This window comes from Triturus cristatus, chromosome 8 (genome assembly GCF_964204655.1).
Source record: "Triturus cristatus chromosome 8, aTriCri1.1, whole genome shotgun sequence".
Classification (NCBI taxonomy): Eukaryota; Metazoa; Chordata; class Amphibia; order Caudata; family Salamandridae; genus Triturus; species Triturus cristatus.
In genome coordinates, this window is record NC_140591.1 from 1,243,279,542 (window position 1) to 1,243,303,607 (window position 24,066).

The window sequence follows — 24,066 nt, forward strand, 5'->3', positions numbered from 1 at the left end:
ATTGCCGGAGGTTGGGATGACCGTTTTCCCCCACCTCGACAACTGGCTGTTAAAGGCAGGCTCGCTGTAGTCCGTAGTAGATCACCTTCAGATGAAGGCAAACCTCCTGACATCATTGGGGTTCTCTATTAATGAGCCAAAGTTGCGCGTTACTCCCTCGCAGAGGTGTCCTTTTATGGAGCTGTCTTGGACATGATTCAGGTCAGTGCCTTCCCTTTATTACGACAAGTTCAGGGCATTCAAGCTGTGATCTTAGTGAATCAACCTCAGTCCTGGATCTCGTTGAGAGCAGCTCCAAGGTTTCTTGACCTATTAGCCTCCTGCATCCTGCTTGTCATCTGCACCAGGTGGCATACGTGTGCTCTACAAATTCCGCTGGGGCCAGCACCAAGGCAGCTTATCAAATGCCATCCACGTTTCGGAGGTAAATGCATCCGATCAGCAGTCGTGGCAGCTTGACAGCAATAGGACTGGCTGCAGACCCCATTCCTTGTCCTGTCAAGAGTTGATGGTGGTGACAGATGTATCACTGCTGGGTGAGAGAGGTCATCTGTGGGATTCCAAGATCAGAGAACGCTGGTCTTTGACAGAAACTCAGCTCCATATCAACTTTTGGAGTTGCGGCCCATTTGTCTGACGCTGAAGGCCTTTCTTCCATCCAGGGATGGCTGGTACAGGTGCTCAAGGACAACACCACCACCTCATGGTACTGCAGCAAGCAGGGCAGGGTGGCGTCCTGTGTTAAGAGGCTCCACGCCTATTGAGTAGATTGGCGCATCAAGGCATCTCCCTCATAATTAACCACTTATGGATCCTTGAACGCCAGGAAGGACTAGCTTATCGGTGGCGCCTGGCAGCTCACAAATGGTTACCTGCTTCCCACTGGAGCACAAGGCATCTTTCGACCGTAGGGTAGGGGTTATTCCCAGCTAGATAATTTTACCAGCATCGAATCGCAGTATCAAAACATTTGTGTTGGAGTTCCTGTAAAAACTCTTGCTAGGAAACTCATTCTAGGGGAAGTGGAGCACACTCCTGTATGCCTTCTTGCTTCTGCCTTTCTTGCCCTGAGTTCTGAAGTAGATCAGGAACAACCTAATCCAAGTCATTCTAGTGGCTCTGGATAATGCTAGGAGGGTGTGCTATCGTCAAACTCTGGGCATGAGTGTCTGCCTTGATCAAGTTAACACTTAGGGAGGATCTTCTGTTGCAGCAGCAGGGCAGGATTCCATTCCATACCTGCGCAATCTACACCTCCAACCGTGGAGGTTGAGCACTGTCTGTTGACTGCATTAGATCTACCACCTGATGTGGTCAATGTCACCTTTGCTTCAAGGCATCTGTCTGCGAATTTCACTTATGCCAGGTGCTGGAACATATTTATGGCCTGGTGTGGAGTCCGCAAGATCGACCTTGTACAAGCTACACTTTTGGATGTTTTATCTTTGACCCAGCAAAGCCTTGCAGTGGGCACTATTGTTAGGTCTTTTAGACGTTTTGAACTTTCCAGACCAACCTTCCTTATTTAGATCATCTGTTAGGATGCAGTCTATTAAAGGTGATTAGTCCCACTTTTGAGGAACATATGACAGAGGGCTTTGTGCATTAATTACTCTTACCCCACGTAGGTCACACTAAAAAAAGATATACTTCATGAAGGCTCTTTACAGAGTGAGTACCCTCAAAATACCAATGTCACTGGTTTGAACCCTATTCTTACACCGATTATGGGTTGCACTGCTAGACCACTGAAAAATACATGAAATGTAATGTTGTCCTTTTGGTTAAAGGCATTCATTCTGTTTTTTAAAATTTTTTTTAATTTATTTTTCCATAATATAACACTAACAAAGCGGCACATGAATAAATCATACAGTCAGTCAGACATTCCTTCTTAAATTTAGCGTGTTTGTCACATCCACCGGTTGTATTGTAAACTTCAGTCATCTGTGTCGTCACGTATACGTACGTAATACTTCACATGCAAATCACAGTTTTATATTACAGAGATCTCCTTCATAATGTTCCTTCTGGGTCTTGTGGTATAAGTGGCAAGGTGCATAACTCCCCCCTGTATATGTTCCACCCTTCACAGTCATATCCACTTTTTCGCGCACCCCCTGCGTTCATATACAGTCTTTTCAGCTACCATAGCTATATCCATTTCTTTACACCATTCTGTGAGTGTGGGGACGGCCGCTGCACCCCAGTGTCTTGCGATATTTTTTTTTGCCAACATCATTCCTAAGGTTGCCCATGTCTGTCTTGTGATGTTAAGGTCTGTGGGCTTCCATATGTTTAGAAGGCAATGATTGGGTTCAGGCGGGACTGGGCTACCACTGAATAGTGTGATTTTTTTTTTCCATTACCAATTTCCAATATTTCACTATCGCAGGACACTCCCAGATAGTGTGGAAAAAAGTGCCGGGTGCCCCACACCCCCTCAAGCAAAGTGGAGTGTCCGTTCTCCCCATTTGGTGGAGTGTCAGTCATGTATAGTACACTCTATGTAGGGTCTTAAGTTGTATCAGACGAAGTCTAGATGGGATTGCCACTTCCCTGGGTGAGGCTAATGCGTCCTGCCAGTCTTAATCGTCAAGGTCTCCCAGTTCCGCGACCCATTTATCACGGAGCTTTTGCATGGGGTCAGGTGCGTTGTTAATGATTTCCCGATGCGTCATGGAAATTGCCTTTTTGTCCATATGTTCCGTAAGTAACCTATCTTCTAATGGCGATGCCTCGGGTAAGTTGGTGGGGAGCGGGATTGCTGCCTCTAAGGCGTGCCTTATTTGATAATATCGGAAACGCTCCGTTGGTGCCATCCCATATTTGGATTGCAGTTGATCAAATGTAATCATCTTCCCCCATACCCAGAGGTCCCCGACCTTGGAGATGCCAATAGCATCCCATTGTTGGAATCCCTTGCTCTTGCTCAGTCTACCCAGTCTGTCCGTGACCCAAAGTGGTGTTGCCTGTGTGATTTTGTTGTGCCAGCCCAGTTTTTTATGTACTGTTTGCCATATTTGGAGGGTGTGTTTCGTCGGACCCAGCAGGGCCTGCGGCTTGCCGTAGATTGCACGATACGGACCTTCGTCTCCCATTCCTACCCTATCTAGCCCGTAAGCTGGGTCCGTGTGAGGGACATGCAGCCAGTTGTTTATTACCGTTAGTTGGGCTGCCCAATAGTAGGTCTGGATATTAGGGAGCGCTATGCCACCATCATGCCATGTTCGACACAGCTTAACCATTACTATGCGAGCTGGCTTGTTATCCCAGAGGAGCTTAGTGACCTCTGCTTCTATAGCTCGGAAGTAGGATTGGGGAATCCGGAAAGGGGTATTTTGGAGGGCGTACAGAAACGTGGCTACACCATCATTTTATAGAGCGCCGCCCTACCTAAGTGTGTTAACGGTAGCGATTGCCAGTGCTTAGTGTCTCGCTGCAGCCGTTGCAGTGGGGCGTGTAGATTGAGGGCTGTGAATATCTCGGGGCTGTGCGTTCTATGTATCCCTAGGTATTTAAAGAGATCTGTCACTATTTTAACGTTGCAGCCAGCTGGCAGTCGTGGTGGGGGGCCATGTAGAAGATAGAGCACGGATTTTGCCCAATTTATTGTGTAGTCTGATAATCTCCCATAGGATTCACATAAATCTAGGAGGCACGACAAGGATCTTCTCGGAGAGGCCAGGTATAGGAGAACATCTTCTGTGTACAGCGATATACGGTCTTCATAGTCTGCAGTCCATCGGAGCCCACGAATGAGCGGGTCTTGCCGTACCCACGCTGCCAGGGGCTCCAGTATAAGGGTGAAGAGCAGTGGCGATAGTGGGCAGCCTTGTCGTGTTCCTCGATGCAGTGAAAATTCTCTGGAGATGCGGCCGTTCGCCACCACATGCGCCAGGGGATTAGTGTAAGGAGTTGTATCCAGGAGCAGAACATGGGGCCAAATCCTAGCTTTTTGAAGACAGCAAATAGGAAAGGCCACTCGACCGTATCGAAGGCCATTCTTGCATCCAATGAGAGTATAATGGCGTCCTTTTGTATCGTGTGTCTGCGCCTCATAACTCCGTGGAGGCGTCGTAGGTTTAGGGCCGTATTCCTCCCTGGCATGAAGCCCGATTGGTCTGGGTGTATTAATTTGGCAAGATACGGTGTGAGTCGGTTGGCCAAGGTTTTGGCCAAGATTTTGGCTTCTGCATTTATCAGGGATATAGGCCTGTAGGAGGTGCAGTCCCTCAGGGGTTTCACGGGTTTGCAGATGGCCACTATAGTCGCTAAGCACTGGTCTCGTGGTAGTTCTCCCGCTTCCAGACCTGCCTCGAACATTGTTAATAGATGGGGTGCTAAGGTCGTAGCGTTACGTTTAAACCACTCTATGGGGATTCCATTGGGGCCGGGGGTCTTCCTAGACTGAATTTTATTAATTGCTAAGGCCAGTTCGTCTGTCGTAAGTTTTGCTTCCAGGAGCTGAGACTCCTCCTCCGCGAGTTTAGGAAGAAGGATGTCATGGAGAAAGTCATCCAACTCCTCCTGTGTGTGTGAATATGCTGAGGCATAGACTTGTTCGTAATGGTGTGCTAGGAGATCTACCTATTGTGGGTTCTGTGTGGTAGCTCCCGTAGGCAGGCTGAGTTCTGCCACCCATCTGTCCGCTTTCTCGCGTTTATCAAGCCAGGCCAGCAGTTTGCCCGCTTTGTCACCCATTTCATATATTGTATGCTGCGTTGCCGATAGTCTTGACTTAGTTTCTTCCCATAAATGGTCTTTGTATTCTTGTTTTTTGAGCAGTAATCTATGTGTGACATCGTCAGAAGGATCTTGTCCCAGATTCTTTTCTAGATCGTCTATCTCTCGCTCAAGTGTCTCCATTCACTGGGTTTTATCTCTCTTGTGTTGCGTTATGAGTGAATTTGCCTGCCCCCGGAATACAGTTTTATATGCCTCACACAGTAGTGTGTTGTAGAAAATAATAGTCCCTTTGCTATTTCTGGGTTTTTCAAATATCCGGGGTAAATCGGGTACGTTCTAAGTTTAGTTGTTGTTTGCCATGTGTAATTAGTACTAAGTGGGGAATGGTCGGAGATACCTCTCGGCAAGTGGGAGATCTCCAAGAAGTGAGCAATTTCACCCGTCGGTGCCATTATGTGATCTATTAGAGAGAAGCTGTTATGGGTGCCCGAGTGGTATGTGTATTGGCGCGCCTGCAGGTAACGGTGCCTCCAGACATCGGCGAGGCCCAGTGTCTCCATGAAGTCCGAAAGCGCCGAGTGTGGCCTATGCTGGTGTTGCGGGTGTGTGTGCGGTCGATGGTGTGGTCTAGCGTAGCGTTGAGATCCCCGCCTATAATTAGATTGCCCTGTGGGAGCTGTAGCAAGAACGCTCCTAACGCCGGGTATATCACTGAGTGAAGCGCTGGGGGGAAATAAATGGAGACTACATTAAGTAAACGGCTCTCCCATTGGCATGTCAGTGCCGCGAACCGGCCCTGGTCATCTGTATATGTCTTTTTGATTATGATTGGGTACTGTTTTTTGATGAGAATCCCCACCCCGCGAGAGCTGGTCGTGAACTGTGTGGACCGCTAGTTTGAAGCCCCATCTGTCAAGTACTTTACATGTCGTCCCCGTCAGGTGAGTCTCTTGTATCATTGTTATCGCTGGTGCCTTGCGCTTTAGGTATTGGAGGACTAATCCGCGTTTCAGCTTGTCTAGGAGGCCATTAACATTCCAGGAAATCATGGGCAGGGCTTGCATGCGCATTCGGTCTTGTTGAGGTGCGTCAGGAGTAGTGAGCATGTGGAGTAGTGACGGTGTGTACTTTACGGTCTAGGTAACAGTGGAATTCCGGTGAAGTTGCCTACATAAGCCGATAGTGTGCCTGAAAACATGACCGTACAATCAAATGAACCAAAATAAACTTCCCTTATTAACCCTGGGTCCCTCCCTCCTCCCTGCTCCCCTTCAAGACGGTATAGAAACTTCCCGCCACCCCAACTTTGCAGAGGGCCTAAATCACTTTACCCAACACATCTGTAGGGGGAGAGGAGCGTCCACCAGATGCCCACGTTTATGGGCCGAATCAGGGGATTAATGTCCCAAATTGCCTGTTATGATGAGTTCGTAGGTGGGTGGAGAATGTCTTTGTTTCACCACTTTTGTCTCGCATATCGAGGCCCGGCTGCAGTCAGTATTAACTGGGTTCGGTCTTGCTGTATTAGTGTTTATTTACTGCGCTCTCGTCTGGTTCGTCGCCTCTTGGGTTTCATCGTTAAGTCTGAACGTGGCTGTCGTACTCGACTTGGGACCAAACCTTTCTCCGGGAGTGTCCAGAATTCAGGGTGAGGTCTGCTGTATGGCAGCCTGGCTGCTCACCGCTGTTGCCCATTCCGTTCAGTCGTGAGGTTGTGTCCCTGGCGGTGGATGGCTATCGCTGTTTTTATCTCGTCCGGAGCCATTACGGCTGGAGACTCGTCGCCAGCCCTCTAGCCATTCCTGTGCCACCTCAGGTGTGGTGAAGAACCACGTTCTCCCTTCTGCCTCCACTCTCAACTTAGCCGGGAACATCATGGAATATTTGAGGTCTCGGCTCTTGAGTTCTTGCTTTATGGCCAGGAAATTTCACCGCTGTTTGGCGACAGACGCGGTGTAGTCCGGAAAGAAGGAGATCGCCGTGTGCTGGTACCTTAGGGGGGGGGGGTGCCGCCCTTGCCATCTGCAGGATGAGATCCCTGTCACGAAAGTTGAAGGGGGGCACCCGGTCGCGGCTTGCCCCCATGAACGCGGTTAGCCCGCTCCACCGAGAAGTAGTTGGAGAGTCCTTTTGGCTGCAAGTGATTCTTAATCAAGTCCTCCACAAATAGATCCATGGAAGGACCTCCCGTTCCCTCCGGCACACCTATAATGCGGATGTTGTTGCGAAGGGAGCGACCTTTGAAATCGTCCAGCTTCGCCGCCATTTGTTTGTTGTTCAACTCAAGCTGCTTCATTTGGTTCTTCAGTATACGTGTGTCTGCGCTTAAGTCTGTCGTCGTCTTTTCCGCTTCCGTCACTCGCGAGCTAAGGTTGCGAAAGTCAGCGCGTATGAGGGACAATTCGGTAGTGACTGTATCTATGCGGGATTCCAGTGACGCATGGATCTTGTTGAGCGTAGCCATAATGTCTTGCAAGGTAATATAATTGGCTGGTGTGGGGCCTTTACTTGCTGTGTCGTCCGCTGCAGCCCCCTTCGGGTCAGTAGACTCGCCCTTGGAGTATGCATATTTTTCCAATCTGTTCTGTTGGATCCCTCTTTGGCCCCGGCCCCCCATGGTGCCTTGACTGGGAGCACCGGGTTTTGTTCACCAGGAAACAGCAGGTGGTATTAACCTCCGCCTGCCTGCGCCTTTCTAGCTGGCACGCAGCCTGTCTGGTTTCTCACCAGCCATAGTGTGTCACTGATGCCAAGGTGGGGGCCGATCTCAGCTGCGTCTGAGTAGTATGTCGCCTTCGACAGTCACTGGTGGTATTGCACGGATCTTGTCGCCTGCAGTGTGGTGGTTGCTGCCAGCAGGTTCGCTGGACACTTGGAGCGGGGGCTCTCTCAGGCCCAGAAACACCCCCCACCGCCGCTGTCATTCTATGATGTATGGGGGTGGGGGCCGGGTAGTATGTCGCCTTGGACAGTCCCTGGCGTTATTGAGCGGATCTTGTCGCCTGCAGTGTGGTGGCTGCTGCCAGCGGGTCCACCTGGCACTCGGAACGGGGTCTCCCTCAGGCCCAGAGGCTCCCTCTTGTTGCCGCTGTTATTGTATGGTGTATGGTGTATGGTGTATGGGGGTGGAGGCTGGGCAATCCCACCGCCTGGAAGACTCACGCGGGTTCACCACCCCCTCACTGTGTTCCCTACAGTCGGTCCTTACTTACTGGAGCGGTGGCGCTGATGGACGGGCACCCGCACTCCCACCGCAGGCCCAGAATGGTGTCAGTCCAGGCGCAGGGTGGGCTGTTGCCCTCTGCTGCAGCTCAGTCCGTAGCGTGCAATCTGCCGGGCCAGCCGGTGGGGACGCCAGGCGCTTATGGGGCACTGTACCTTGTTAGGTGGCAGAGCGGGCCAGTGCCGCGATGGGGAGAAGGCGTCCCTCAATCCGGACCCGGCCGCGTCGGTGTTGCGGCGCTGTCGTCCATCTCGCGGGTCTCCCGCCGGGCCGGCCCGCACTTGAGTCCCCGGCTTATTGTGCGGTCCCAGGCCGCTCCGCGAGCACACCGCAATCTCCCAGTCTACGCGCCGATGCGGGTGTTGCACTTGCGCTAGTCGTGTGGGTGCGTCCGTAACACGGACGCAGTCTGTCTTTAGTGTCTGCCGGGTCACGTGTGGGACCCGGCCAACCAGGAGGGGGGAGTTACCAGGGGGTTTGTAGTTAAGCCCGCGCTTCTGCCGTAGCGGATCGTGGGCCTCTGTATGCAATAAACACACGTTGCACCGCATAGTGGCTCCATACATCATTTATCGTTACAACAAATGGCGACGAGGGTGGGATTGTGCAGAGGCCCACGAGCGATCCTTGACGTGCGGACCGCATTCCTGCTTCGCTGGCGGCGGCTGGACATTTCTGTGCCTCCTCCCCCTACGAGCGGACGCGCTCGCTTCCCCGCTGGCTGCCCTGCTTCACGGATCTCTCTACCGGTCCTGCGGAGAGCGGAGTTCTTCATTCCGGAGCGCCCTGTTACTGCTGGTGGGCGCGCTCCTTCGCAACAGGTCGCACCTACTGCCACGTGCGTTTCTGTTGCATGCTGCACGCGCTCCATTGTGAGTGCCTTCTGCCGAGCCGGTGAGCCTGCGGCGGCCGTCTGACCGCCTTCACGTTCATACAGCACACCCCTGTGTCTGCTGTGCCTGCACCTGCTGCCTGCCTGTCCGGCCTCCCTGCACGCCACGTGAGTCACGGTGTGCCCTGCTCCTGCTACCTGCCTGCGCTTCTTGCTGGGGGCCCTGCGACAGTGTCCTCTGCGCAACCCTGCTCCTGCTACCTGCCTGCACTTCTTGCTGGGGGCCCTGCGCCAGTGTCCTCTGCTCCAGCGCCGGGCCCGGACTTGCCCACAGCTGCTGAGTGTCCTGTCTGGTGTCGACTGGTTGGTGTTGTGCGTCTTCCAGCGTACCGTGGGCGTGCGCTGCCACGATGGCGCAGAGCAACAACATCTGCGTCCCACCCCTCTTACTCGATGAGCCGGGTAAGCCATGCATGAAATGGAAGAGCTGGTTGCGGGCCTTTGAGAACTACATTGTGTCGATCGATGGGAAGGCGTTTGAGGCTGATCGGAAACAAGCGCTTCTGTTCGGACTGCTGGGGAAGGCTGGCCAGGAAGTCTTCGACAGTTTGCCAGGGTACAAGAACCCGCCAGGGGTGCTTGATGCGCTCGACATCTATCAGGAGGCGGTTAAACGTCTCGAGCGGCAGTATGCGGTGGAAAGCAATATAATGGTGGGGCGCCACAAGTTTGCACTGCGGAAGCAAGCGGAAGGTGAGACCGTCGAGGAGTACATCACATGTTTGCGTGTTCTGGCACAGGACGGTGGCTTTGAGGACAGAGTCGATACGTACATCCGTGATCAGGTGGTGTTCTACTGTCACTCCAAAAAGGTCCAGGAACGTCTACTGTCCTGCAGGAACCCTACACTCGGTGAGGTGACGGACATTGCGAAAGGTATCGAGAGGTCGCTTCTCTCTACTAAAGAATTGGCAAGTAGTAGCCCTAGCTCCAACGTGTTCTATGTGCAGGATAGAAAGAGATCGGACCATAAGACTTTGGACAAGGCCGGACATGCCAAGACAGGCGACCGCAAGCCGCTATGCTGCTTTAGATGCGGCTCGCACGAACATTTAGCTGATAGCAAATCATGCCCTGCCCTGGGCAAACCGTGCTCGAAGTGCAAGAAAGTGGGGCACTTCACCGCAGTCTGTAAAGCGCGCAGTTATGTGCGCAGTGTGAAGTGAGTTCTGTGAGTGAAGACGATATGGGGATGTGTGCGAACATTGTCTTGTCCATTGAGATGGAGGATGGCCATGTGAAAGGTCCAATAGGGATGGTGCTGATTGGGGCGGTGGAGTTGCCGTTTACTGCCGATTCGGGTTCACCCATTACCATAATTTCTGACACGGTGTTTTTTGAACGTTGGGGTGATGGCGTACAGTTGAATGAGACGGATGTTAACCCGAAGGCGTTTGGTGAGCAGGACATTGAGATGCTGGGGTACTTCCGCGATACCCTCACCTTTAAAGGGAGGGCGATTCCCACGAAGATATACGTGGCCGAGAAGGGCAGAAATTTGGTGGGGTGGAAGGATCTAGCGAAATTGGTGGTGATGTTGGTCCCTGGAGCGGATGATCCCATAGTCCTACGCGACGATTGGGTTGGATACGTGCATGTGGATGGGGACCAGGGTGAGGACCAGGAAGGGCTGCCGGAAGTGTTAGCCAAGTTCGGCGGAGTGTTTAGGAATGAAGTGGGGCGTGTGAAAGGCTTCGTGCATGACATACAGTTGAAGGAGGGTGCCACACCAGTGAAGCACAAAGTCAGGACCGTGCCCCTGTCGGTGAGATGTGAGGTGAAGGCCGTCCTGGACAAACTCAAACAGGAAGGTGTGATTGAGGAGGCCGGTGCGTCTGAGTGGGTTTCCGCCATTGTGGTTTCCAAGAAGAAGACGGGAGACAACCGTCTCTGCGTTGACCTCCGATCCCTGAATAAGAACATTCTGATAAATTGTCATCCTCTCCCCAACATACAGGAGATTTTGTCGTCTACATCTGGGTCCCGGTACTTCACTATAATCGACTTAAAAACAGCCTATCACCAAGTCTGTTTGACCAAGGAGTCCCGAAGCCTTACCACCTTCATTACTCCATTCGGCGCTTATCGCCACGTCCGGTTACCCTTCGGGCTGGCCTCGGCATCGGGGGTCTTTCAGAAGTTGATGAACGTGTTGTTTCGTGAGATGCGGGGAGTAGAGGCGTTTCAAGACGACATCCTGTTACACACACGGAGCAAACAGGAGCACTTGGTGCTGCTGAGCACAGTGTTGGAAGTCCTAGGTGCCAAAGGGATGACTGTCTCCAAGGACAAGTTCAAATTCATGCAAGACCAGATCGAGTACTTGGGGCATGTGCTATCCCAGGACGGCATAGCACCGAAAGACGACCTGGTCCAGGCGATCCGCAATGCTCCGCGTCCAGAGGACAAAGACGCGCTACGATCCTTCCTTGGTCTCAGTGAATACTATTCCAAGTTCGTCCAGGGATACGCTGACTAGGTCGAGCCGCTGCGGCAGCTCCTACGGAAGAATGTGAAGTACGTTTGGTCAGGTGCGCAGGATGCCGCATTCGAGTCTGTCAAAACAGCCATTGCCACGGCCTCGGTTCTGCGACCCTACGACAAGGATTTGCGAAACGTGGTCACCGTCGACGCCAGTGCCAAGGGCATCGGGGCTGTCTTCTGTCAGTTCCAGGGGCGCAAGGAGAACACCATCGCCTTCATCTCTAGCACGCTCAGCGACGCGGAGAAGAGCTACAGCACCATCGAAAGGGAAACTCTTGCGTGTGCATGGGCGGTGGAAAAGCTGAAGAACTACCTGTGGGGCAAGGTTTTTGAGATCGTCACGGACCACAAGCCACTGCTCTACATGATGGACGGGGAAGGCCGTGGAAACGGGAAAGCGAGCTCAAGGCTTCTGCGGCTGCTCTCCAAATTGCAGGAATACCACTTTACCATCCGACATATCAAGGGTGGTCTCAACTATAGGGCGGACTGCCTGTCCAGAATGCCAGTGAGCGGTGCGGAGGAGACGTCTCTCGATGACACAGAGTGCGTGGTGGCGCTGGTGGATGCGACAGTGATGTGCAGTGGCTCCGTCACGGAGAACGAATGGCTGCGTTGTCAGGAAGAAGACTCCGTCCTTTTGAAAGTAATGGAATACGTGACAACCAAGTGGCCTCCTATCCGGAGCTTGCAGAGTGATCTGAGGAGTTTCCAGCAGGTGAGCGAGGAACTTACCATCGAGAACGGATTCCTGAAGCGCCACGACTTGTTTGTTCCGCCGGCAGGCCTGCGGGGGACATTGATCAGGATCGCGCACAAGGGGCATCCGGGGAGCAGCGCAACCAAGAATATCCTTAAAATGTACTATTGGTGGCCGGGAGTGTCCAGCGCGGTATGCGAGTACATCGACAGGTGCGAGCAGTGCTTGAAGGCGGATAAGCACTGGAAGACCAGTAAAGGAGAACTACAGATGGTCGAAATCCCGGCGGGCCCCTGGAGCAAGCTGGCGATAGACTTTGCAGGCCCAATCTCTATGCTGCCTGAAGAGTGCCGTCATCTGATTGTCCTCACAGACTACTATTCGAAATGGGTGCATTTCAAGTTTGTCCAGGCTGTCACCATGGAACGTGTCATAAGGGTATTGAAGGACGTCTTTGCATCGGAGGGACAGCCGAAAATCCTAGTCTCTGACAACGGTACTCAATTGGTTTCAAAGCAGATGACTGACTTCCTGTCCGCCCTAGGGATCAAGCAAGAGAAAACGCCCTTGTATAGTCCCAAGAGTAACGGCCAGGTCGAGAGAATTAACAGATTTCTGAAGGAAGGCGTTCAACAAGCCGTAGCTTCTCATATGGACGTGAAGGAGTTCTGGCCGAGAAAATCTGCACTTACCATAACACTCCGAACACGGTCACAGGGCACACTCCGTTTTTCCTCATGAGGGGGAGGCGGTGCACCAACGAACTTACGCCCAAGTACAATAGATCGTACAATGTGAGTGAGGACACCCAGGTTATACGCAATGAGACGCTGGGGGTGAGGGAGAGAATCGTGTCCAGACAGGAGTGTTCGACAAAGTACGCTGATGCGACAAATAAGGCGAAGGTGAAGGCCATTGAACAGGGAGATTGGGTCTTAGTACGGAAGCCGCACAAGGTGGTGAAGGGTGAGTCTGTGTTTGGGTCACCAGCGCGAGTGCGAGAGGCGACCCCAGGTGCGGTATGCTTGGAAGGCCGGGGCTGGCGCAGCAAGGATGATGTGGTCAAACTGAAGAAGGGCCAGGCCGAAATACTATTGAGAGGGAGTTCGGAGAGCAATGAATGTGGGGACGACAGTGTCCAAGAATGGCGAGAAGGAGAGAGTGCCACCATGGGGGCATGCTGTGAAGGAAGAGGTACGAATGAGCCCATTCAGCCCCAGGATGGGCAGGAACGCGAAGGCGCGGGGCACAGCGTCAGCAGCACTAGTGCTGAAGGACGTTCCCAGTCTTACGCCGATAGTAGACCAAGGAGGGAGGCAAGAAGGCCAAGGCGATATGATGAGTATGTTATGGACTGAATACTGTTCTTTTGTTTATGGAAAAAAGGAGATGTTGCACTTGCGCTAGTCGTGTGGGTGCGTCCGTAACACGGATGCAGTCTGTCTTTAGTGTCTGCCGGGTCACGTGTGGGACCCGGCCAACCAGGAGTGGTGTCAATGTCAGAGGGGGGAGTTACCAGGGGGTTTGTAGTTAAGCCCGCTCTTCTGCCGTAGCGGATCATGGGCCTCTGTATGCAATAAACACACGTTGTAACGCATAGTGGCTCCATACATCATTTATCGTTACAACAGCGGGTCTTTTGGTTCGTTCCACGGATGCCGCTGGAGTTCCGACGGCTGCGTCAGCCGTTATTGCCAGGCTGTGGGCAAGGATCAGTGTGCGGATTGCAGCTGCGGCCTTCGGGGGTTCTGGAGCTCCTCTAAGCTGCGGCCATTTGCAATGGGTGCAAGCAACGCCCCTCTTCATTCTGGTTTTTAATTATAATGAGTCATCCCTTTATCTCTAATGGCATTTATATGGTGCATTGACACCTTTTCTGATGTCCTTGCAACCCCGCGGTTGACTGCATTACACTCCACTTGATATTGATGACTGGCTGTTGCTAGAAAGAAATTTTCTAGGCGCAGTCTGGCTCCAGGAGAGCAGGTTCAAGTAAGAAATTTGCTATAGCTGAAGCCTCCATCAAAAAGAACGTTGCTAAAACTGATATAGTTTTTTAATTCATTGTGGCTATTAGTTTGGGTTGAGCATTAATTGAATTGCAAGCTTTGTCAGCAGTTGAACAATTTCTTCTTGGGCAAAACATTTTTTTTCTTTTTAAAGAAAATGAAATATGCGTGACTAGTATAAAATTATGAATTTATTATAGCTACAAGAATGTTAATGATATCTTTCATATTGTAGTTACTGTTAACATTTCAATTCTTACCATTAAATATATTATGAAGAAATAACACAGTTTAAGATTACCTGTGTTAATTCTGTGGTACAGAGCATTTTTTTCTCATAAAGAATTGATAGTTTTTAGCTTGCATGATTATCCTCTAAAATTGAACTGTAGATTGCTTCAGTAAAGATGCGCCTTATTTGTGGCACACTTTCCTATGTTTGTTTTATGTTTTTGTGGCATTATAGGTTTTTATTAAAAGATGGGCAACTTTGGCTCTGCGCTCCACAGGCGAAGCAAATCTGGAAATGTCTAGCAGAAAATGCAGTTTACCTTTGTGATCGTGAAGCCTGTTTCAAGTGGTATTCTAAACTGATGGGGGATGAGCCTGACTTGGATCCAGATATAAACAAGGACTTCTTTGAAAATAATGTGCTGCAACTTGATCCTTCTTTATTGACTGAAAATGGAATGAAATGCTTTGAGCGGTTTTTTAAAGCTGTGAACTGTCGAGAAGGAAAACTGGTAGCCAAAAAACGAGCCTACATGATGGATGACCTGGAGTTGATAGGTCTAGATTACCTCTGGAGGGTAAGTGAGTTGTGTGTTTATACAACATTTGGTCAAAAAAGTCTGTACTGCAGCATTTTTAAAGTTTAGACCATTCTAGAAGTGAATTGTGGTGATTCATTTTATGATGTTGTGATTTGCAAATGTCTTTCCTCATTTCCAGTTCCCTCAAAGCATTGAGATCTGTGACAAAGTAGTCTTGGTAGAATGTCATCTTGAAACTAGTAAGTGCTGTTGAAATTATGACCCCTGATCTACTGTTTTTAAATGCCAAGAGATTTGTGAAGAAGACCCAATTCTGGTATAGTCTGGATATTAAGCACATGTACTCTTCTTTGGCAGGTACAGATTCAGTAGGGCTTGTACTTCACGCAGAACTGCCATTTTCTGGCTTTATTTTCCCTAGCATTTAATCTTTAATAGGTTGACACGCTTGAATTATCCAGTCTTCTTCTGGCTGGGTATCCTCAGTAGAAATGTTACATCAATATTGTAGGAATGCAGATGTTTAACTATTTGCTTTCAACTCCTTGTTTGATCTGCTAGCCAACTAAAGAGGGGGGAAGGTTCGGAGAATGCTTCCTTTCTAGATTTTCATCTGTGCATAGAGTGAATGGAGATTCTACAAGATTTTATTGACGCGAGAATCTGGATTTTTTTTTAAAGACTAGGAGGCTAGCGTTCTGCATCACATATGTCGTTCACCACTCAGCAGCATTTCAAAGGACATCCAAACATTAGAACTTAGAAATGATCACACAATGGCATTAGAACAGTGGTTAAAGTTTACATTCTCTGCAAAAAAGCATAAAAATGTTTCTTCAAATGCATAAATAGTCTTAGTAAGTTTGAAGCTATTAACTTAAAATTCCAGAATAAACATCCTAAATTTCCATTCTAAATTAAACACCTCCCCAGGAGAGGCAGGAGGCATAATGCTAGCTTACTAGTTTTTAATAAATGGAAACCGATCTGACTTGTCCAAGTTTACTATGAAACCCAAACTCAAGAGTTAATCTTGTCATTAGCAAATGATCCTCCCATTCCGACCTGCTCGGTCACTTTAAAAGCATATTGTTCAGATATATTATGAGATGTAAACCCTCTGTCTCAAAAATACCATCACCGGCCTCACCACCTTCGTAAAGCACCAGAGTGCTGAAGACCGGCCACATATAAGACATTAAAACAAAAAAAAAGGTTGGCCCTTCTGTATCAATTGTGGACATTTCTGACTCCCCTGAACGATGGGAATTATGAAACATGCATCTTTTAGATGTAGCTTAACCAACCAATTTCCTTCCTGTAATACGTCCTTGAGAAGGTGAATACCCTTCATCTTGAAATATCTGTATGTTGCATAAATGTTCAGTTATCTTAGTTTTATAACAGGTCGCCATCCATTGTCTTTTTTTTCTTTTTTTGTTTGTTGAAAACATACTTTTTTAGTCAATTAGCATAGACAACGCAGGGCTCTGCGCACCAGAGACATCTGCCGAATCAGACCTATGTAATCATGAAAACAATCGACATAACAAAAGCATGCTGAATGATATAGAACCCCCCCCACTCCCACCCTCCCTGAAATCGCACCATGTCCGCATAGTTCTGTCCACAGCCTAGAGGAACAAACAAAGAATCCTACCCTAGTAGCATGTACCGCCACGGCCCACCCCCCTCCCCGCCCCAGAATAGCTCCAGCATCTACCCCAGTGAATGGGTCTCCACTACCGCTGGCGGCTCCAACCATAGGCCCCGATAGTCTGCCCACCGTTTCCAGATCTTATAGTGCTTGCGTGGGCAACCCCTGGCTACAAAAATAGGCTGCTCCAACCCCATGCCAAAGTCTAAACCATTCTTCCATACAGCCACCGAGGAGGCCCGCGTCGCCTTCCACTGTTTAGCAATGTCTTGTTTCGCCAGTTTAAACCCTAACAACATGAGGTGCCATTTGTATATATTGCCCCCCTATCCCCTCCATGACATGAAGCAGGGCCAGCTGCGGTGTTCAAGGGAGCCCCCACCCCATTACTTCCGAAAGACATGCAAAGACCCCCCTCCAGAAACGATCTAAGGATATGCACTGCCAAACAGTATGCAGAAAAGTGCCCTCCTCCCGACCACAGCACAGACACTCCGGGGAAGCGATCAACCCCGCCCGCCACAGTCTTGCTCTAGTAAAATAGACCCTGTGGAGATACTTGAACTGGATCAGGCGGAGCCTCATTGCTATGGCTGCACCCCGCGGCGCTGCCAAGGCCTCCGTCCAGTCCTCCTCCTCCAGTGTGCCCACATCCGCCTCCCAGTTTCCCCGAAGCTTCTGTAGTGTGGAGGAGCAAGGGGTAATCAGGGATTGGTATATTCGGGAGATCTTTTTTTCTTTTAAGTCCCCCATAAAAACTTTCGGCTCCTGCGGACTAAATTCAGGGAGAGACTTCAGACCCTCCAGGCTAGAAGACAGTGCGTGGCTAAACTGGAGGTACCAATAGAATTGTGACTGTGGCATATGAAATTCCCTCTGTAGGTCCTGGAAGGGCTTAAGTATCGTTCCCCCACATGACATCCCCCAGGGTTGAAATACCAATGTTGACCCATCCCCGGAAACCCTGCAGGGCCGCCAGGTGGGGCAGGCGCCCATTATTCCACAGAGGGGTCTCCCGAGTCAGGATGTTCCACCAACCCATGCGCCACAGCGCCTGCCTCCAGATCTGGAACACCACCCGTGTGACTGATGGCATCGCACCCCGCAATGGCGCTGAGTACAGGAGTGTGTGTAGTGAGTGACGCCCCATGAGTTGTCGCTCAAGCGCATACGCCGGGTCTCTCCTATCCCCATACCACCACTCATTAAGAACCAGGTGGTGCGATGCCTAGTAGTACAAGAGAATGTCCGAGGACGCAAGACCTCCACAATAAGTGGAGAGGAAGCATGTGCGCAATGCTACACGCATCTTACCCCCTTCCCACAGAAATTGCCCAAGCACAGAATTCACCAGCCGAAACCATCTGGACGGGATCGGGTACGGGTGTAACTGGTATAGAAGCCGGGGAAGCGCTACCATCTTGAAGATTGCCGATCTACCATACAGAGTCAGAGGCATACGGGACCAGGACTTAAGGTCTGAACGAACTCGCTCCCACACCGGAGCCACATTACGTTCTCAAGCGATGTTCGGTGCATCGGAATGGAACACCCCTAAGTACTTCAAGCCCCCCACCGCCAACTGGACCGAGGACGCCCACGCACCCACTCTCGTTCGATCACCCAGGGCCCATAGTGTGAATTTGCGGGGATTCGTATACAACCCTGACGTTTCCCCAATGATCTGCATGATGCGCAGAGGCCGCGGCCCCGTTCTGTCAACCGCTGTAGGAAAAAAAAGGACATCATCCGCATATAGCGCGATCCTGTCGGATAGGCCCGGTGCCCATTCAAGTCCCCTAACCTGCACATCAATGCGAACCCACGCCGTCAATGGCTCCATGGCTAGGGTGAAGAGATATGGAGACAAGGGGCACCCCTACCTTGTGCCTCGCCCTATACAAAACATGGAGGAGATCGCGCCAGCCACCCGAACCGATGCTATTAGCTCCGTGTATAGGAGCATTATGTAAGACCGGAAGCGTGGGCCAGGATTGAGTCTCCGCAGCAATGCGAATAGTCAAACCCAGCTCAGGGAATCAAACGCCCTCTCCATATCTGCCAAGAGAAGCGCCGCCGGCTCTCCCGTCTGCCGCATGTCCGCCACCGCCACATGAGCCCTCCTTATGTTGTGCCTGGTCGCCCTCTGGGGCATAAACCCCGCCTGATCCGGATGTACAAGAGCAGAGATGTGGGGCAGAAGACGATGCCAATGCCTTCTCCAGGATTTTGGCCTCCACGTTTAAGAGGGAAATGGGGCGATACAAGGCATGTTCTTCTGGGCGTTGGCTGGGCTTATGGAACACCACTACCACCGCATGCCACCAATCCGGAGGGAGTGAGCCCCTCTCCCGGGCCTCCTTTACCACCGCCCGGTAATAGGGGGCCAGCAGCACATTGTAGCGACGGAAGAATTTACTCAGAAACCCATTGGGCCCGGGTGCCTTTCTGGGATCGAGCTCTCCCAGGGCCACACCTAGCTCCTCCTCCGTCAAGGGGACCTCCAAATGGTCGTGCACCTCATCCGGCACCGTTTTGGGGGGCAGATCTGCTATGAACTTATTAATGGTGACCTCTGATAAACATTCCTGGGGGGCATAAAGATCTGCATAATATGCGGCAAAGCTCTCCGCTATGGCGAAAAGATCCGTAATCGGCGTCACTGCTGAGTCCAGAATTCCCGGGAGGTCCTGGGTATGGAATGTGCCCTGGCAGAGTCGATGCAGCATCTTACTAGACTTGTCCCCCCCATTGGTATACCCTGCTACGCGTCACCAACCAGACCTGGCGTGCTTCGTCCATCAATATGGCGGCACAGGTCTGCTGGGCAAGAAGCAATTGCCGCACATACTGGTCCCTCCCGCCTTACTCCGGCGCTCAGGTGCCTCCACGCGAGTTAGCTCCTCCCTACGCTTCCTACGGATCGCCGCGCACCAGGAAATGTCTACCCCGCTTAAGGTAGGCCTCAGCGCCTCCCACAACGTCGCGGCACCAGGAACGGACCCCTCATTAGCCGTCAGGTACTGGGCGATGGCTTCACTCATGTGCGTCCCATACTCTTCATTCTGCAAGTGCCACACTGATAGATGCCACCGGAACGGTTGCTTCCCCCTGTCTGTACATAACTCAAGAGACACCGGAGAGTGGTCCGAAAGGCTTCGAGGCAAAATCTCCACCGACGCCACTCTATCGACCGCCACCCGAAGAACAAAGAAATAGTCTATTCTGGATAGCGATTTATGGACCGCCGAGAGGTATGTGAACTCCCTCTGATCGCCATGAAAACGTCGCTATACATCAACCCAGTCCAATCCCATCACCAACTAATGCAATGTCGTGGGGAAACCACCCCCGGGGCCACCCCCAACCCTTGTCCTATACTTGGCCAAGTCCATAACATCATTCCAATCCCCACCCACTACGGATAACACATCTGGCATGTCAGCCCACAAGGAACGCAATTTCTCCACTGGATTCCATTGTAGGGGAGGGGGAGCATATACACTGCCTAGTATCAAGGAGTCTTCCCCGATCCTGCCCCGGATAAACAGATAGCGCCCCTGCGTGTCAGTCCACTGTTGTAGGTGTACATAGGGAACACTACGGTGCACTAGAATCGCGAACCCCTTGTAAACCCAGCGTGGAATACCTGTTGGAACCCATAGCGTTGCAAGCAAAGGGCCTTCGTGCCCAGAAGTTGTGTTTCCTGCAGCATGAGAACATCGGCCTTAACCCTCTTTCCCTGGTGGAGTATTGCCCAGCGTTTAATTTTATCCCGAGCCCCACGCACATTGCAACTGATAATGCAGAGACAGCCCGGGGTCACCCGGCCATCATCTGACACTCTAGCCATGGGGGGGCGCATCCTCCCATAATGCGGATAGTGAGCTGTGGTAATGCATGTGTATGGTGCAGCAAGCGTCTAGCGAACGTGCGACTTGAAAACTAAAACCACCCCCACCTAACAAACCCCCCACCCCATATCTCAAAAACACTGAAGTATCTGTCGCTGTAGGGCTAGTCCCCAGGCCCCAACGGGGGGATTTAGACCGCCCCAACCAATGGATCCCCAACTCACAGCCCATGTCCTCTGGGCATGTCTCCGACCAGAACGGTCCTGAAGGAGAGGCCAGCCCACATCGTGACTCCCCATAGTAATATCAACCACGACTCCACAGTACCCCACTGATTTCGTACATTAGGGTTCAAGTGCCTGTTGCCCCGAGGTAGAGCCCCCCCCCCACCCCACCCGAGAGGAGGCGCCGCTGGACTGGGAGCGTCGTCGGGATCGGGATCGTCTGTTACCCTTCTGCTGTTGACCCCGGGGGCCCCTCCGGGCCTCCTCGCTCGATGAGGAATCTGACTCTTTAAGGTGGCATATGTGGCCTCACCCGCACCTTCTCATCTGTCCATTTAAACACCTCCGGGGTGTCGAAGAAGTGGGTACGGGAGCGAAATTCCACCTGCAGGCGCGCCGGATACAATAGGGCATATGGAAGCTTAAGGTCTCTCAGGCGGGCCTTCGGCGCCATGAATGACTGGCACTGTTGCTGGATTAGGCTCGTATAGTCAGGAACAATGAGAATGCGTGAATTATTGTAGTGCAGAGGTTCCTTGGCCCGAGCTTGCTTCAGGATAGCATCCCGATCAAGATAGTTCAGCAGCTTTGCTATGACTGGCCGCAGGCGAGCCCCCACTGGAGGTTTCTGCACGAGCGCCATATGGGCCCGTTCCACAACAAAACACCGGGACATTGCCTTGGGGAAGCCAGCTCTCCAGCCATTGCGTTAGAAATCGTTCCATGTTGCTCTCTTCACAGCCCTCCGGAAACCCAACAAATCGGAGGTTGTTGCGTCGAGCCCTCCCCTCCGCATCCTCAACTCTGAGCGCAAGGCCCTTTTGAACAGTCTCCATCTTAGCAACCTTCTGTTTCAACACAGTGACGTCATCTTCCACCCCAGAGATCCGGGACTCAGCCTCAGTGATACGGGACACTGCGTAGCGCTGATCCTGTCGCAGCAGCGTGACGTCGGCAAAAACTGCCCCGATTTTTGCATCAAACATGTGCCTGGATTGGGTAATAGCAGCCATGAGGGCCGCATTGTCTGGTACGGCTCCCAATTGACCACCGGAGGCCCCAGCCGCTGTCCCGGGCCAGTGAACTTATCAATGGGGCTCTACTTGGTTGAGCCGCTACCTCCTTGGCCCCTCTTCATGGCTGTCCCTGAAGACCCCACGCAAACCCAGGAAGAGCCGGGCAGAGCGCAGACGCAGAAACCACCAGTACTCGCAGTCCGACCAGACCGCCGAGTGGGCACCAACCAACAGGCGTCACAAAACTGCTGGGCCAACAAGACCACCCAGGGGCCCACCTCACCAGAGGCTCCTGGTCACGTGTGCGTGGTCTGCCTGTCCGTCGGGGCGATGTTCCTGTAGATTAACTGGTGAGGCCCGCACTCACCCCCGCCATGCGGTCCCTCCACGAGCAGCAGCAGTCACTACCCCCAGGGGCCAGATGCAGGCCCAAGTGGCCCGACAGACCGCCGATGTGGGCGCCCCCAGTGATCCCGGGTCAGCTCGGAAGGGGGGGGGGCAGAGAATCGGACAGCGGGCCTCTCAGCCCCCACCCCCCCCCCCCCCCCCCCCTCGCGGCTTGATTGCGCCGCCAGTCCCCCACTACAACACCACACAAAAAGAAAAGGGGGGGGGAGAGCACCCGTAGATGCAAGTCAGCCGTCCGCTAGCCAGGCGACCGCCTGCGCGGGCACCCCCGACGACCTGAGATGGGGGAGGGATGGAGGCAGACACTGACCCGCCAAAGCACTACCCCCGCGGCCCGACTATGCCGCCGATTCCCCACCGAGCTATTAGGAAGAGGGAGGGAGCACCTTGATCGACCGCTGACGTGAGAGCCCCAATGACCCCGGGATAGTTCAGCAGGGGGGGGGGGCGGGCTAGAGCAGAAGGCAGGCCTCCCATCCACCTTCCTCGTGGTCCGACTGCACCGCCGATCCCCAATACTATGCCAGGAAGAGGGGGGGGGCACCTCGGACACCAAGCGCGCAGCCCCGGCCACTAGGTTCAACCTCCTCAGTCAGCCCTCATCGCCAGGGAGAACCAGTCACGGGCCGCGGCCCTCGCCTCACCTGCGCGGCCCGATCCGGCTGCCGGGTCTCTTCTTCAAAACGCGTCCCAGTCCGCTCTGCGGAGCAGCGCTCAACACCCCGCCAAGTATCCGAGCCCTCTGCTGATACCAGGGCTCTCGGATCTAGTCCATACACCAGTGGCGGGCCCAAGTGGCTGCACGTCTTCCAGCCACCTCCGATGGCCTTCTGCGCGACCCCGCAGCCTCACCAGCGTCCGCCAGGCCTCACCCCAGGCGTGAGTCGATCGTGCCGCCAAAGATCGCCGTGGGCTCACCAAAACCCCTCGGGTGAAGGTAGGGGCAATGCAGAACCGCTAGGCCGTCACGATGGAATCCCAGAAGTTGGGAGAGTCCGGATATTCAACGGATATTCGGTGGGCTGGACGGAGCTCACTTAGCATACATCCGCCATGTTGGCTTGCTAAGCCACACCCCTGTCTTTTTTTTCTTGTTAATGAAAAACAGATTGCTTACATCACCTCTCTCCTCTTCCCCCCCACTCTCAAAATTGCATTTTTCCCCAGCATTTGATTCACTTCTCCATTTCCCTGTTCCTGCAATCTTCTTGAAACTGCCATGCTCTTGTTTCCTTTACTTGCTAAGTTCTGTCTTGAACTCTGACATAACCCTATACTGTTTGTATTACCCTAACATCCAAAGATCTTTACAACCAATTTTTGAGTTAATTCCTTAATCTTTCTCCTTCTTTTCAGTTGGAGAAATGGTCCCCATACTCCACTTGAGCAGCACCTGTTTTTGGACTCTGCGTCTAAATGATCTATTCCTGCCCCTGCTTCCTCGAGGAAAGAAACCTGTAAGAGTCTGATATCCACGATGCACACTTTGCCCTGATATCATTGGATCATCAAAAATCCACAGCTGAGAGGTTGCCACCTCCTCCCGCTCTGCCATATAAATTAGCACAAAAAACTCTATGCCTAGAACACTTAGTCTCATCAGCAGCCATGTAAGTTGCCACATACAAGTGGCGTAAAACTAGCCCTGAGCTCCAGGGGGGCCCCCCTCCTTCACTGTGCACAGGTGTCGGGCCCCTGGTCTGAGAGATTCGGACCGGGTCCTGAGCGGGGGAGGCCTCCATGTACTTTGGAGGCGGGGTCCCTCAAGTTTAATTACGAACTGCTTTCAGTGTTTCAGGGATAAGACCAGCGTTAGCATTTCTTAAAAACGTATAACTCTCAAGGACCAACCTCACAGAAGAAAACTATCCAAATTATTTGCTTTAAGATAAACTTTTTCAAACAAAATATTATAGGCCTGCGGGACCTGTATGTCTAAGAGGGTGTCTTTACATTGACTTTACATCCCTTCCCAGCTTATATAAGTTCTGGATCCAAATTAGGAGTTAAACATTCTTTGTCCCATACCACTGAACAAAAACCCTCTACCTTCATAATTGCTCTTTCGTCCTTCTCCAAGGCTTCTGAACCCACAAATCAAGTCTAGAGGTAACAAAACGTGTTTGATGGATTATCT

At 51.9% G+C, this 24,066-nt stretch overlaps 1 protein-coding gene across 2 annotated transcripts in view; it reads left to right on the top strand.

Moving 5' to 3' along the window:
* The window catches only part of USP9X (ubiquitin specific peptidase 9 X-linked), a 1,605,828-nt gene that overhangs the window by 475,607 nt on the left and 1,106,155 nt on the right, over window positions 1–24,066 (top strand). For both annotated transcript variants that reach the window (XM_085622934.1, XM_085622935.1), the window contains exon 16: window positions 14,464–14,806. In XM_085622934.1, coding sequence (XP_085479060.1) covers window positions 14,464–14,806 — 343 coding nt within the window. The remainder of the gene's footprint in view (window positions 1–14,463; window positions 14,807–24,066) is intronic.